The following is a 14036-nucleotide window of genomic DNA, read 5'->3' on the forward strand; positions in this document are numbered from 1 at the left end:
TTCCACTCCCCGATTTGCGTGATAAAAAGCCGTTATCATGCTTAAGTATATCGTTTTCGATTTTTTTGGATATATGATAAATATATCCTTTTTCCAGGACAGTTTTTGGTTTAGGTACATATTTTCCTGAGAATTAAAAAGAACATCATGATTTCATATTTCATCGACATCATTTATTTCCTTTTTTTATAAATATATGGAAGACATAAAAAATGTTTAGAATTTTACAACGGATTATTGTCTAAAGTCTAAATAAATAGTAATGTCTATGCTTTCACCTACACACAATGGGCGAAACCTCACTAGAAATCCATACAGCTTGCTTTACCAGTACAGTTTTCTGTAACGACGCTAGAGAACTCCTTTAATAGTTACTACATAAGTTTCTAGATGTCTCTAATAGGATTTTATTATTGTAAAACTTGCTTATCATAGTAGTAACTGGAAAAATAATGGTGCATTATGGATCATATGTTTTTGTGAATCAATCAGTGGACAAAATACAGGCAAGTAGCATTTTAGTGTTATATTTATAATATTATAAATTTGTATGTTTTGAAATAAGTCGTAAACTGGTTTTGGAAAACAGGTCTGGAGACGTTTGTGTGGTGTAAACGGGAGTTCGCTGTGATCGCTGGCTGGCTACTCAAGGCAGCCGTTCGTGTTGCAAGTTATAAAGTTAACAGTGTAGAACAAAATTATTCATTTTAGTTAGTATTTTTGGCCCATTTATTTATAATCCCCAATCTAAAAGAAACAAATCAAGTGCATGCGAATGCGATGGAGTGTATTTTCGGTAGGTTTAGACAAAAAAATTACTTCAGCTTTTTCTACGAATTTACCATTTGTAGTTGGTTGGTCGTCGTTAATAGTTTTATTTCATTTTGATACCAATGTCATATAATGTTTGTAAAATGGATTCGCCTTCTTTGTGAAACAAAAATTGAGATTAAAAAGGTGTAATGACTAAAACTTATGAAAGAGCTAATTTTAATTGTGATAATAAAAAAGGGATACTGGGATATGAATACCTGATTCTTTTTATAATGAAAAAGTGGGAATCACTTTTCATTGTGACCTCAAAATATCATTTATTTATTTATTCATGACTCACTAGTAGAAATTAAGAGTGTTCTAATTAATACTTAGAATTGTGTATTCTTATTTTTTACTTGGTTATACTAATTATGAAAAGCAATACCAATAACCAATAACAGTACTTGTTCTGGTGAGATTGCAGATTATATGATTATAGATAAAATGTAAGTTGGAATTATCACCTAGCCTTCTCATCTACATATTAATATTATATTAATGTTTCCTAGGCTTTGTCTCTACAAATCTGTTTTCCTGATTTCTCCTTTTAGTTTATTTATCTCTCAGATACTCATTTTGATTTAGCTGCTTGGATAAGATACAATGTTACTGTATCATACTGCTGAACAGACACAATATATTTTTAATACAGTTAAAATATAAATTCATAAGATTTTATTTGAATTTATCACATAACTTTCCAAATACTGTAAATCTAGCAAAACACTTTTGGTGTAGTTATGTGAAGTAAGCTTATAAGGATCTTATTGGTATTAGTTTAGTGTTTAGTCGCTATTTTTATTCATGCTAGGCTTACTTCATTGTGGTTTTGGTAAATTATTTTAACAAATGTTTTCCATGTTTATAACACCAAGTTAACTCTTCCAGATCATTTGGTGTATTAATCAGTATTCTAAGTAACAATAAATTAATTTAGTTTCTTATTATTTAAAGTTATTCATTAATACAATTAATTTTGTGAAGTTTTCATGATTTGAATGTTAGGGCTCTTCCTGGAAACTCCTTATCGAAGTTTGATTCTTCTCAAGTCTCCCATATGTCATAACTTATATTCTAGTTTTGTAATGTAATTATTCCTAGAAAATGTAATTATTCTAGTTTTGTAATGTAATAAACAATAAATATTTATGAAGATAATAATTGCATTGAAAAATATATAAGTATAGAAAGATTATTCAACATTTTTTATGGAAAAAAACAGATTGTCCTTATGAGTTGTGCTCTTTTAGATACATTTTTCATTATTATATAAAGTTCTATTATAATTATTTGAAGTACTGTTAACATTATTACAATAACAAATCTTACTCCAGAGCTGAGAAAGGCATAAAAGAAGTTGAATTAAAATGTGTTTGCATTCATGATATTATGTGAAATTCATTTGTGGTTTATCTATTAGTGGGTTGGAAAATTCCATTGTGCAATAATAAGGTCCAGTTATTATTATAATAAATGGTATTGTTTTTTCCATACACACTTTGGCCAACATATTTTGGGTTTCTGTAACCTTTTCTGTTTATGTTAATAGTTTATAATATCAACAAAGTTGTTTTTACCACTTTAAATGAAAATTACAGTTTGAGTGGAACTTATAAAATATTTTTAAATATTTGACAAATAATCCTTGTGATAAAATGTCAAAACAAAAAAAAACTTTAAAATTGAATATTCTCAGTGGTTGGCTATAAAGGTACTATAGTTTAAAAAAAAGTATCCAAAGGGATTACAATTTTCAAGACCTTTTTTGGTTTTATCAGATGATCATCAGTCAAACTTGAACATTTGCAAAAAGCCACTTCGTTTTGGAAATTTCATAAAATTACATAATTTCTAAAAAAAAATGTGTTGTAAACAATTTATGGGTTTAGCAGTATTTAAATATGAAATTATTATGAACATCTTTATTAATTCTTAAACACTCTCGCTCTACCTTATCACATTAGTGTATTTTTGTGTTCGGCCTAGTGGTTCTGTAATGTGTGGAAGAGTTTTATTCTTCTTCGTTAAGTGTCATCTCCGCGACGAATGTTGGCAACCACGATGGCTATTCTTACCTTCGAGGAAGCTGCTCTAAACAATTGAATTGAGCTGCAAGCAAACTACTCCCTCAGGTTCTTCAACCAGGAAACATATCATCTTCCTACGCTTCTCCTACCCTCTAATTTTCCTTGAACTATGAGTCTCAAGATGTTGTATCTTTCGCTTCCCATCACATATCCGAGATATGGCAATTTCCTTTCTTTTATTGTATTTTCCATTTCCCTCTCTCTGTCTATTCTCCTTAACACTTCTGTATTCGTCACTCTCTCTACCCATGGAATTCTTAACAATCTTCTAAATGTCCACATTTAAAACGCATTAACTTGATTTATTGTATTCCGGTTTAATGTCCATGATTCAGCTTCATAGTAGAGTACACTGTATACATAGCATGTAATTGGCTTTATTCTGAGGGCCAATATCAGATCTTTGCTGCATAAAATCTTTTTCATTTTCACGCACTTGGCACGTACTTTTTCAATTCTGACTCTTATTTCTGCAGTATAATCGTTATTTTCTGTGATTATTGTTCCCAAGTAAGTATATCTTTTTACTCTCTCAATCTGCTGGCTGTCTACCGTTAATATTTCGTTTGTATTGTTGTTCTTGCTAATTTTCATGAATTTGGTTTTTTTGATGTTAAGAGAGAGTCCGTATTCTCCACTATATCTTAGTATTTTGTTCATTATTCTTTTTAAGTCTTCTAAGTTGTCGGCTATTATGACTGTATCATCGGCATACATAACGTTGTTAATTATACTTCCATACACTTTTATGCAGATTGTCTCATTTACCAAAGCTTCTTGTATGATTTCTTCAGAATAAGCATTAAACAATAATGGCGACAGTATGCAACCTTGCCTGACCCCTGTCCTTATCTCCACTTCTTTTGACACTTTCCAATTTTCACATTTGATCGTTGGCTGTAGTATAAATTTGATATCAATGTTACATTCCTCACATCCAGCTTCTTGTTTTTGAGTACTTCTGTAAGTCAGTCATGTTTTACCTTTAAGAGTTTACTTAAAGAGTTTAATTAGATTTTCCTAAGTAGAAAATTTATATATTCTGTGGTTGTATATTCTGAGAATATATAACCACAGAATTCTTTAATTGCTAATAAGGAGTCTAGTTAGACATAGTTGTTTTATTTGTTATAGGTTTATATTTAAAGCTGTCTGCAAAAGATGTTTGGTTTTATTTTTTACATTAAAAAAGCCATACCTCAAATGTTTTTTGTTCTGTTCATGTTTCTTGTTTGCCTTTGTAAAATTCATGATCTACCACAACTAATAAACAGCATCAAAAAAATGCAAAATTTTTAAAATCTGAATCAATATTTTTAGACTTAAATTGTGTGTTTTAAATAATTATGTCACAAAAATGTCTTGGACTTATCTATTATCTAATATAATTTTCATTAAAAATTTTTCATAAAATATAATAAAAAGACATATTTAAAAACCTGAGGAACCTTGGAAATAGGCATACTTACTTGAAAAAAAATTAATCCTAAAAACATTACTTATTTTAATTTCATACTAACTTCAATATAAAGTATTAGAAAGACTATTCGAAGAAAAATAATAGTATTTAAAAATTAAAAAAAAAAGTGATGTTACTTTGTCTATGGGCCAGCAACCCCAGTGTTGGAGTCCTATGTTACAATGAAGTAAATTTTATTTATAACTTAAACATCTTAGAATATTATCAGCAACAATGTAACTTTAAATTATTACTTTAACTGTATTTAAAGGGTTTTTATCCAGATAGTTAGTGGCTTCAAACATGTAAACCTAGATAAACACTGATGATGGAATAGTCATTCTGAAAATACGTGATGTGATGTGGCTTGAAAGGGTTCTTTTATGTTATACCTTTTATAAAGGATTTTTTAAATAAATTTTTTAAACAAAGATTGTTGCTACAGAGAAGAACACTTTTATTGAATTTGATAATGTGCTTTTTAAAATTAGGTTTAGATTATCTAAAAATTTATGGATCCTCTAATCAACAAAATAGATCAATTGATGTGCGAAATCAATTTCTAATTGCTTTTTATTTTTTATGCTTCAGGATCATTTCAAATATGTACTGGTGATCACTTGAACACTTAGAAGGCAGTCGTCTGCTACATTGTAACAAAATTGTCTCATTAGATTGCTCTCTTACGTCCTCGGTTTATACAAGTGCCCCAGAACCGCAGTGAATTAAGTAAGGTACAAAATAATTTCTACCAAATGTCATGATTTCTGAGTGTCCTTGTAGCGATAGATTACATAAGTATAAAAACAAATGCGTCTGGAGCATACGTAACTCAACAATATTGTTCTGAGGATATTTTCTTGTGACATCAAATATAATTTACTATTTTAATCGGGAATACGCCATAATTTTACTTTAAAATAAGTTTATTTTAACATTTCGATTTCCACTTTGTTCTCTGAGAACTCGAAATTTTCTCCCTTGACGCATATCTCTGTTTGGACCAAACACTTTTTGTTTTCCAAATTTCTCAAATATTGAAATGAGATTTTCCATTTCCTCCTCTAAATAAGTTTTGGTGCTTTCATGTTGTCTGTCTATTTTTAGTAATCAAAAAAAGATCAACCAATAATAAAGGTTATTGATATGATTACAAACGCTTGCGCCAACGAGTACAGTTGGTGAAAAAATCTGTATATTAGAACTTATTTGACGAATAACTAACTCTGGAGTACAAATAGTTATTGAAACTCAATAAAATATATTCGACTAATCAATTTTATTCAACCAATACTGTTCACTGATTTATTTGTTGTTGGTCCTAAGACTTACAAAAGATATTAATAATATATCTGAATAATTCTACAAAAAAAAAACTTTTTTGTAAAATTTTGTAAAAAACTAATTTTATATTTTTTGTTGTCAATATTACTTAAAAGTTATTACTAGAAATGTAGTATGGCAATTACATAGCAAAATATTATAATGGTAACAGGAATGCAAAGGTTAAGCAAACATGTCAGTTTAAAGATTTTTGGCTTATAAGATTTTATAAAGTTGAAATTCTCTCTCCATTAAAAAAAACTTTAGTACAAACTTTAGTCCATTCAGTCACTTTTTACTAGTTATTGAATAAGCAGAATAGTAACATATAATATGACAAAAAAAGGAGATAAAAGTATGTGTGAAAGTTGAAAGGACCAACTTTATGTCGTGAAAGAGTTCTAGACAACCTGCTATAAACACAGCACATAATCTTTGTATATCACTGAATGACTTTCTTTTTCCCACTTTCAAACAAATGATACGTCAATTTACATCATCTCAAGAAGCTGTTGAGGCCTTTCCAAATCATGTTTCTACGATATCAGCTTTGGAGTCAAGAAAATGTTTCCATAATTGGTTTGAGCATAATATAAAAATGTAATGAAATTAAAGTCGAATATTTCGAAAAACAATGAGACTTTGCTTCATCTTCTCTTCGTTTCATATATTTTTCAATAGTGTTAGTATTTTTTCCCTCAGCTCCCTTCTTCTGTATGTTATAAGTTCGTTGTTAATTTTGTGTTTATCAGAAGCTTTTCCATTTTTGCTCCTCGGTATACTTCCTCCAATTCCTCTGTTGTTTGTTGCTCTTTTGAGATTTCGATGTCTACTTCATCTACCTCAATTGAGGATCAAAACTATTGTTGGCCTTTGCTGATGATCTAAATGCAGCTGCTCATTCTACAAGAGACGTGCGAGAGGTGTTTTAACAATTCGAGGAGGAAACAGGTAGTCTGGGTCTTCGTATAAATGAAGAAAAGATGAAATACATATAGTAACCAAAAACCTAACACCAAGAGTTACGCAGAACATGACTGTTAACCTTTTAGTAGACACAGTTTAATTTTTCGTATCAGTAGTCGCACACAGACTACTACACCAGTCATAAAAATAGTCCTCTGGGTGCATTTTGTTTAAATTTCAATAAAATGATCTATTGTTTGTAGTTTCCTTTAACATTATTTATTATTGACAAATTTTGTTTATTTAAAATGTTTATTTACGTAGCACAAAAAATAGTACACAATTTTTGTAATAGTTTGATTTATTCTCTTTTTTACTAAACAAATTACAATTAATTTAAAATTAGAATATATCAATATTCAAGAACTATCTTAAATAAAAAATAAAATATTATTTCACTAAGACTTATCGTAAAAAATATAAGACATGGCAAAAAACATAATAAAATTAAGCCGGAATATTGTTAGTAATTGCAAATTGGAGTTACATGTTCCAAACAAAGATACTTTTTACAAATCAAACAAAAATATTTCGTTTTTCGATTCTTTATCCATCCACGGTCACCACACCTCCCAATTGCTCCCGGGGTTCTTTGAACTGGCACAACATCTTCATCCAAATGACAGATCTCCTTTAGTCGAATCCTTATTGTCTTGCTTTTTTTCCACAGTTACATACTACGAATGAGAGGTATGAGATATGATCTTGGTAATAAGATCTCTTTTTATCCAAATTAACTCTATCATGCCTTGTATTAATATCATCAGTTCGCATGTGCCTTAGTAAATTTCTGAATCTCATGATGTTCATTGTCAGTCGGAAAACCTCTATACCTAGAGCTATCCGTTTTCCACAATTCTGTTAATTAAGGTCGGTGTAATACTCTTACTTGCAAGATATAAAAGACCTAAAAGGGTCCTAATTTCATCAATGTTTTTTGGGTATATATCTCGATCACGACTGAACTTCTGCCTTTCTGCTTCTATTTTTGTATTGGTTCCATTAACAATTATGTGCAACCTATCAGTATCAAATAGATTATTCCAGATATCTAAAATATTGGTTTTCTGTCTGAAATTTACTTTTAGTATTTACTAGCTTTATTAGTATTATATATACTTTATATAGATGATTTAATGCTGATCCAAGTATTATGGACTAATACTAATATAAGAAAATGGCTTCAACAAACAGCTACTGATAGCTATACTTAATTATATCTACTTATTTTTTACTACACTTATTAGTGCATTCTAATACTTTAAGCCAACTCTACACTTTTTAATGTCACTGAAAATGTCAAATATAATTTAAAACTTTGAATGATTCTTGCAGCATCGCATAAAAATACAAGAGCAAGTTGAATAAAAAGGGAATGAGTGTCGCTAGTAAGTCGGGGAGCTTAGAACGCTTCGTCTATGGCAGATCCAGCTAACACACTCGCTGCCGCCAGCACTAGCCGCCGCAAGCGTGTGCTGCCAACGCAGCCACGTTCTGAGGCTAAGCGCCTCCGGACTTCATCTCAAGACGACAAGATTCCTACCGACAAAAGTGCCCACAGTTCTACAAGAATTTCACATAAGGTAAGTAAATATATCTCATATTTTTTTAAAATGCTTTGCTTTGACGGGGGGTGCAGTTACTATGTTGGTAGCTTTCAGAGTCATCGTGTTTTACCAACAGCTCTGCACTGATGTTTTTAAACATTAATATTATTTGTCACGCTTTTGTTATATTTTTCCTTGCGTGATATTCTGTAGTATTCGTTATTTTGTATCCAAAAATTATTTAATTTTTTATAACGAACCTAGCTTTATGTTACATTTATTCTGTATTGTTTAATTCAAATTTTGGGAATGTAATACGGGTTCTATTATATGACGAAAACACTAAAGTTTTAGGTCTATTGTTATTTATTTTTTAAGTGACAAAGTGACAAATTGTATAATAGTAAACATCCATAAACAAAGTGTGATTTACATTGCAGGCAGCTCTACTCAATAACATTTAAGTTTTCTGCTTTCCCTGCTTGTAACAAATCGGTGCTCTAAACTCCACTGAAGCGGTAACATTTCTTCCAAAACTCACTTAACCTGTTTGAAAAAATTTTGTGACAAAAATATATTATAGCGAGATTAAATAAAACGAGCGGTTCGAATTTATATAGATATATTTATTTATAAGGTTACAGTTCGGTAATATCTTATCAACTGACTAAACTCGGAGAAGGTATGTTTATATATAAAAGTAATTATGTACTAGAACATTCTGGAGTATCCCACCTCTAATTCGCCTATTTGACGGCTCGATCCCTCCCGCGCTCCATAGATCGCTGGAAATTTCTAGTGGCTTTCGAGATGCAACCGTTACACGGCCCACGCCGAATGCATGTTCGTAACAATATGTTGACAAACTGTTGTCGTCTCTGGTGCCTACTCCATCTTGTCTATTAATTCGACATACATTTGTAGTGGAGTGATTAATATTATCAGATTTAAAAACAAACATGAGTTCTCCCTATTTCATAAACCTACCCATACTGACATGACTATACATAATTCATCATCCCATCCTACACAACATAAATTGGCAGCCTATCATAGCATGTTACATAGATTAATAGAAATTCCGATGTCAAAATACAACTTTGAGATAGAATTAAAGATCATTAAGGAAATAGCAGTAATTAATGGGTACAACGAACAAACAATTAAATTTTAAATCAAAAACTACACAAGAAGTGTGCAGTTTTTGATTTAAAATTAAAAATAAAACAGACAGTACCTTCTGCTCGATTACATATACAGGCAAGATATCAACAAAAATAGCCAAACACATAAAAAAGAAAGGAAAAACACCAGGTTTTAGAACACAAGAACAAATATATTAAAAACAAGAGCCAAAATAAAAAACACTTACACAGTGGTGTATACAAACTTAAATGTGGCGACTGTCCAAAAAGTTACATCGGTCAAACTGGTAGAACTCTTAACAAACGTATAGCAGAACATAAAAGGACTTTCAATAATATAAACAGATTCTACATACGCACTTCACCTTATAGACCATAATCATTCTTTTAATGGCGAATTCTTCACATTCAAAATCAAGGCCTTAAGCTATCTTTATTAGAATATATGGTAATTAACAAATTAAACAACAGACATAATTCTGAATGACCAACTTAAGACAAACAGTTCTCCCCTTCTTCTTCTTTTGGTGCCTATCCTCTGTGGATGTTGGCAATGAGTTTGTCCATACAACTTTGCTTACAGCTGCTCTAAATAGATGCATGGTAGTCATTCCTACCCACTGTCTGATGTTCTTCAACCACGATGTCCTTCTGCGGCCTTAAGATCTTTTGCCTGCTATCTTGCCTTGTAAAATTAGTTGAATTAGTTAATACTTCTCATTGCGCATCACATGCCCTAAGTATGTCATCTGTCTGATTTTCACGAAACGCATAATTTCCAGATCTTTATTCATACGTTGGATCACGGTGTTGTTTGTAACATGATGGATATAGAAAATTCTGAGCATGCGGCGGTAGCACCACATTTCGAAGGCTTCTAATCGTTTGGATGTTGCTTCCGTCAAGGTACAAGCTTTGACTCCATATAAAAGGATAGAAAATACATAGGATCTCAAGACTCGTGTTCTTATATCAATGTTCAGGTACATATTACATAAAATCTTTCTGAGGCGATTGAAGACAGCTCTCGCCTTTTCTATACATCTTTTTTCCTGTGAGTGGTCCCATTCCTTATTTAGGTCCCATTCATATGTCGTTTTTACTTACTACAAGAATTTTGGTCTTCTTACAGTTTAATTTCATGCCGTATCTGTCACAGGCTTCCACTACACGGTCTATTAATATTTGCAGATCCTCCGCATTATCAGCAATCAAAACCGTATCGCCCGCATATCCTAAATTGTTTATGATTTCACCATTGATTTTTATACCTTCTCTTAAACCATCAATAGCTTCCCTGAACAGCATTTCCGAGTAAGTATTGAACAACGTCGGTGATAAAATGCAGCCCTGACGTACTCCCCGTTTTATCGTGAATGCTTGTGAGGTTTCGTTGTCTACTCATACAGTTGCCCTTTGCTGTAAGTATAAATTTTTAATTAGGCATAAATCTTTGTCATCGATACTAGATTCTTTCAGTATCTGAAATAATTTTTGATGCTGTACCTTGTCAAATGCTTTTTGAAAGTCTATAAAGCATGCGTAGACTTCGCAATTTACGTCTCGAGCTCTTTGTATCAATACTTGTATGGAAAATAGGGCCTCTCGCGTTCCCAATCCGCTTCTAAGCCCAAACTGAACACTGCTAATGTTTTCTTCAAGTTTTCTATATATGCGAGAGTGAATAACAGAAAGAAGGATTTTGAGTGCATGGCTCATTAAGCTTATAATTCTGTAATCAGAGCATCGGTGGCATTTGCCTTTTTGGGGAGAGGGATGAAGGTGGAAACTAGCCAATCTGTAGGAAATTCTGCAGTTTCATAGATTTTGTTCAGTAGACTCGTTAGGAGTTTGAGTTGGTTGTTTTCAAATAGTTTCAATATTTCAGCTTGTAAATGTTCTAAACGTTTCCCCCAGGTCTTCTTTGGTCTTCCTCGCCTAATTCTTGAAGTTTGAAACAGTTCTAGTCCGAGATCCTAGCCCATTTTCATTCTTTATTACCAACAAGCTAATTTTTCCTCCTCTTTTTTTGTTGTACGCCTACCACAGAATCTCCTGTGAAACTCGATCATATGCTTTTTCAAGATCAATGAATATCATATTACTCCAGTCGTTAGAGACGAAAATGCCACTGAACCTCTAAAAATCATACGAACAAGCTGAATTTTGCTCAGCGTATTAATTTTGGGTCCCCAAAAATTATGCAAGAAAGTTTACCACTTTTACCCCCGGACTTCCCCCTGAAACCCCCTGGCAGGGGGGTTAAAACGCAAAAAAATCGATTTACCAAGAATCTGTACACCGTAGAAAAAAATGTTTCAAATAAAAAATGTAGCAGAGATAATTTGAAACATAAATGTTTATAAGCATTTTTTGTGCAGAATCCCCAGTTCTCTTAGAAACAACGCTTAAAGCGACCGTCGATTGTGCATGTCAGTTACGCGCGCGAAATCAAAGTTCAATAAAATTTGTATCAGCTTGACGGTAAAAAATACGTTTCCCGAGGTCAGCAAAGTAGGCTTCAATGGCGGCAGTGACGATCTGTTTCGACTTAAATTTCTGCCCGGCGACTGCATTTTTCAAGTTTGGAAACAAAAAGAAGTCACACGGGGCCAAATCTAGAGAATCTGGTGGATGGGCAACAGTTCGTAGCCTAATTCGACCAATTCCACCATGGACCATTTGGACGGTGGAGATTACTTTTTTCTTTGCTAAATGGGGTCGTTTTACTGCAATTCCGCGTCGAATCGGTCCAATAATTCGGCGTAGTGAGCCCTGTGACCGTTTTGCCATTCTCTAGGTAGTCGGCGTAGATCATCCCTTGCGGATCCTAGAAAATGGTGGCCATCACCTTTCCGACCGATAGGACAGTCTTCGCCTCCTTCGGAGCACGTTCGCCGGACGTCGCAACTGTTTCAACTGTTTCTTGGTCCCTGGTGTGTACGAATGGATTCATGTTTCGTCAATGGTTACGAAACTTCTTCTGATTACGCTTACATAGAGTCAAACACTGCTCTGAAGTGGTCTCACGGTTAAGCTTGTTATTCGGAGTCGGCAAACGCGGCAATCATCGAACCGACAACTTTCTCATGCCCAAAATTTGACACAGGATATGACATACTCGGTCTTTTGAGATGCCTACTGCCTCAGCTATCTCGCTTACCTTCAGTTTGCAGTCTGCCAATATGAGATCGTGAATTTTTGTCACGTTACCCTCCGTGGTAGCCGATTTCAGGGGAACCTGGGCGTGGCTCATCAAAAACCAACGTGCGACCACGTTGGAACTCGTTAAACCAATTTTTGAGGTTTGCCATCGAAGGAGAAAAGTCACCGTACACATCATTCAAGCGCTCTTTGATTTCGCTGCGCGATTTCCCTTGCAAAAACAAGAATTGAATCACCGATGAATATTGCTATTTTTGTCAAATCACTAAATTGTTAATAATTAAAAACCACCCCGAAATTTTTGCACAAAGCATATAGGTTTGCGTATTATTGGTATATAATATTAACGGAAAAATTGGTCAAATACCTGGTTATTGCGATGTCCTGAAAAAAACTTATTTTTTGTGTGAATTTTGTATTATACTCTCTATACACTCTACTACTATTAAAATTAACGTTGCAATATTTTCTAGGTTAAAACTTCCAAATCTGGCAATTCTCAAAATAAGAAATCAGACAAACCAGACCCCCACCCATCAAAAACGAAGTCTCACGGAGAAATTCCCTCCACTTCTTCGTCTGCCCATAAACACTCATCAACGCAAAATTCCAAATCTTCAAAGAAACACAATAAAACTGATTCCGAACAACCCGGTACAGAGATTGAACCGAAGGTTAAGAAAAATTCTAGGTATAGTTTAGATATTAACCATAGACAAGATCATTTAGAATATAGTGTAAGAAACAACAACACAGACTCTTCTAGTTCACTAAGTAATATATCTGCTGACGTTAACCGACATTCAAGGAAGCACAGAAAGAGTTCATCAACTTCAATAAGTTCGAAAGATAGACCAACGGAAGACAAAAGTAATACTTTTAAGTTCATTAACTTAGACCTGCATCTACGAGACAAAAAGGAGAAAACTAGAAAGAGTGATAGAAGGGGACAAATTCTTATTAAACTGAATAACACCACTGTCGAGGACTCCCTAGGAGCTAGTACGTCATCTGCAAATCTAACTTATCCACAAGTAAGTATATTTTATATTAACATTCCATTGTAGTCATTTAGCAACTATCGTATACTTCAAATCAAATTCTTTATTTTATTTCTGACATAGTTTATATAGAATTGGTCATAAATATACATTGCTAAAAACTAAACACTAAACTAGACTAAACAAGACATGAAATGAATTTAAAAGCTAAATGAAATACAGCTAATATCTAAGATTTAAAAAATTCTTCTACTGTACAAAACACTTTTTCACATAAAAATTGCCTAAGATTCCTCTTAAATACATTTATTGAACTGGTGGACTTTACAACTGTGGGTAAATGATTAAACACCTGTAGCCCGTATACCCTGGGCGATTTAAATTTAATGTTACCTTTTGAAAATGGTATATAAAGTTTATTACAATATCTAGTATTTAAATTATGCACCACTCGTTTTACACTGATGTAAGTTATTAAAAATAAAAACACATAATTCAAAAATGTATAGACACGCCAATGTTAAAGT

General features: G+C 32.6%; 1 protein-coding gene across 3 annotated transcripts in view; it reads left to right on the top strand.

Moving 5' to 3' along the window:
• Nucleotides 1-395: 395 nt before the first annotated feature.
• Nucleotides 396-14036, top strand: part of ctrip (E3 ubiquitin-protein ligase ctrip) — a 98212-nt gene continuing 84571 nt past the window's right edge. The window contains exons 1-3 of one of the 3 annotated variants that reach the window (XM_072523701.1): nt 396-506; nt 7987-8234; nt 12982-13542. In XM_072523701.1, coding sequence (XP_072379802.1) covers nt 8070-8234; nt 12982-13542 — 726 coding nt within the window. In that variant the 5' untranslated portion in view covers nt 396-506; nt 7987-8069. Of the gene's footprint in view, nt 507-632; nt 797-7986; nt 8235-12981; nt 13543-14036 lie in introns of those variants that run through there. The other 2 variants (XM_072523702.1, XM_072523700.1) reach the window with 2 other exon arrangements.

This window comes from Diabrotica undecimpunctata, chromosome 2 (assembly GCF_040954645.1).
Source record: "Diabrotica undecimpunctata isolate CICGRU chromosome 2, icDiaUnde3, whole genome shotgun sequence".
NCBI lineage: Eukaryota > Metazoa > Arthropoda > Insecta > Coleoptera > Chrysomelidae > Diabrotica > Diabrotica undecimpunctata.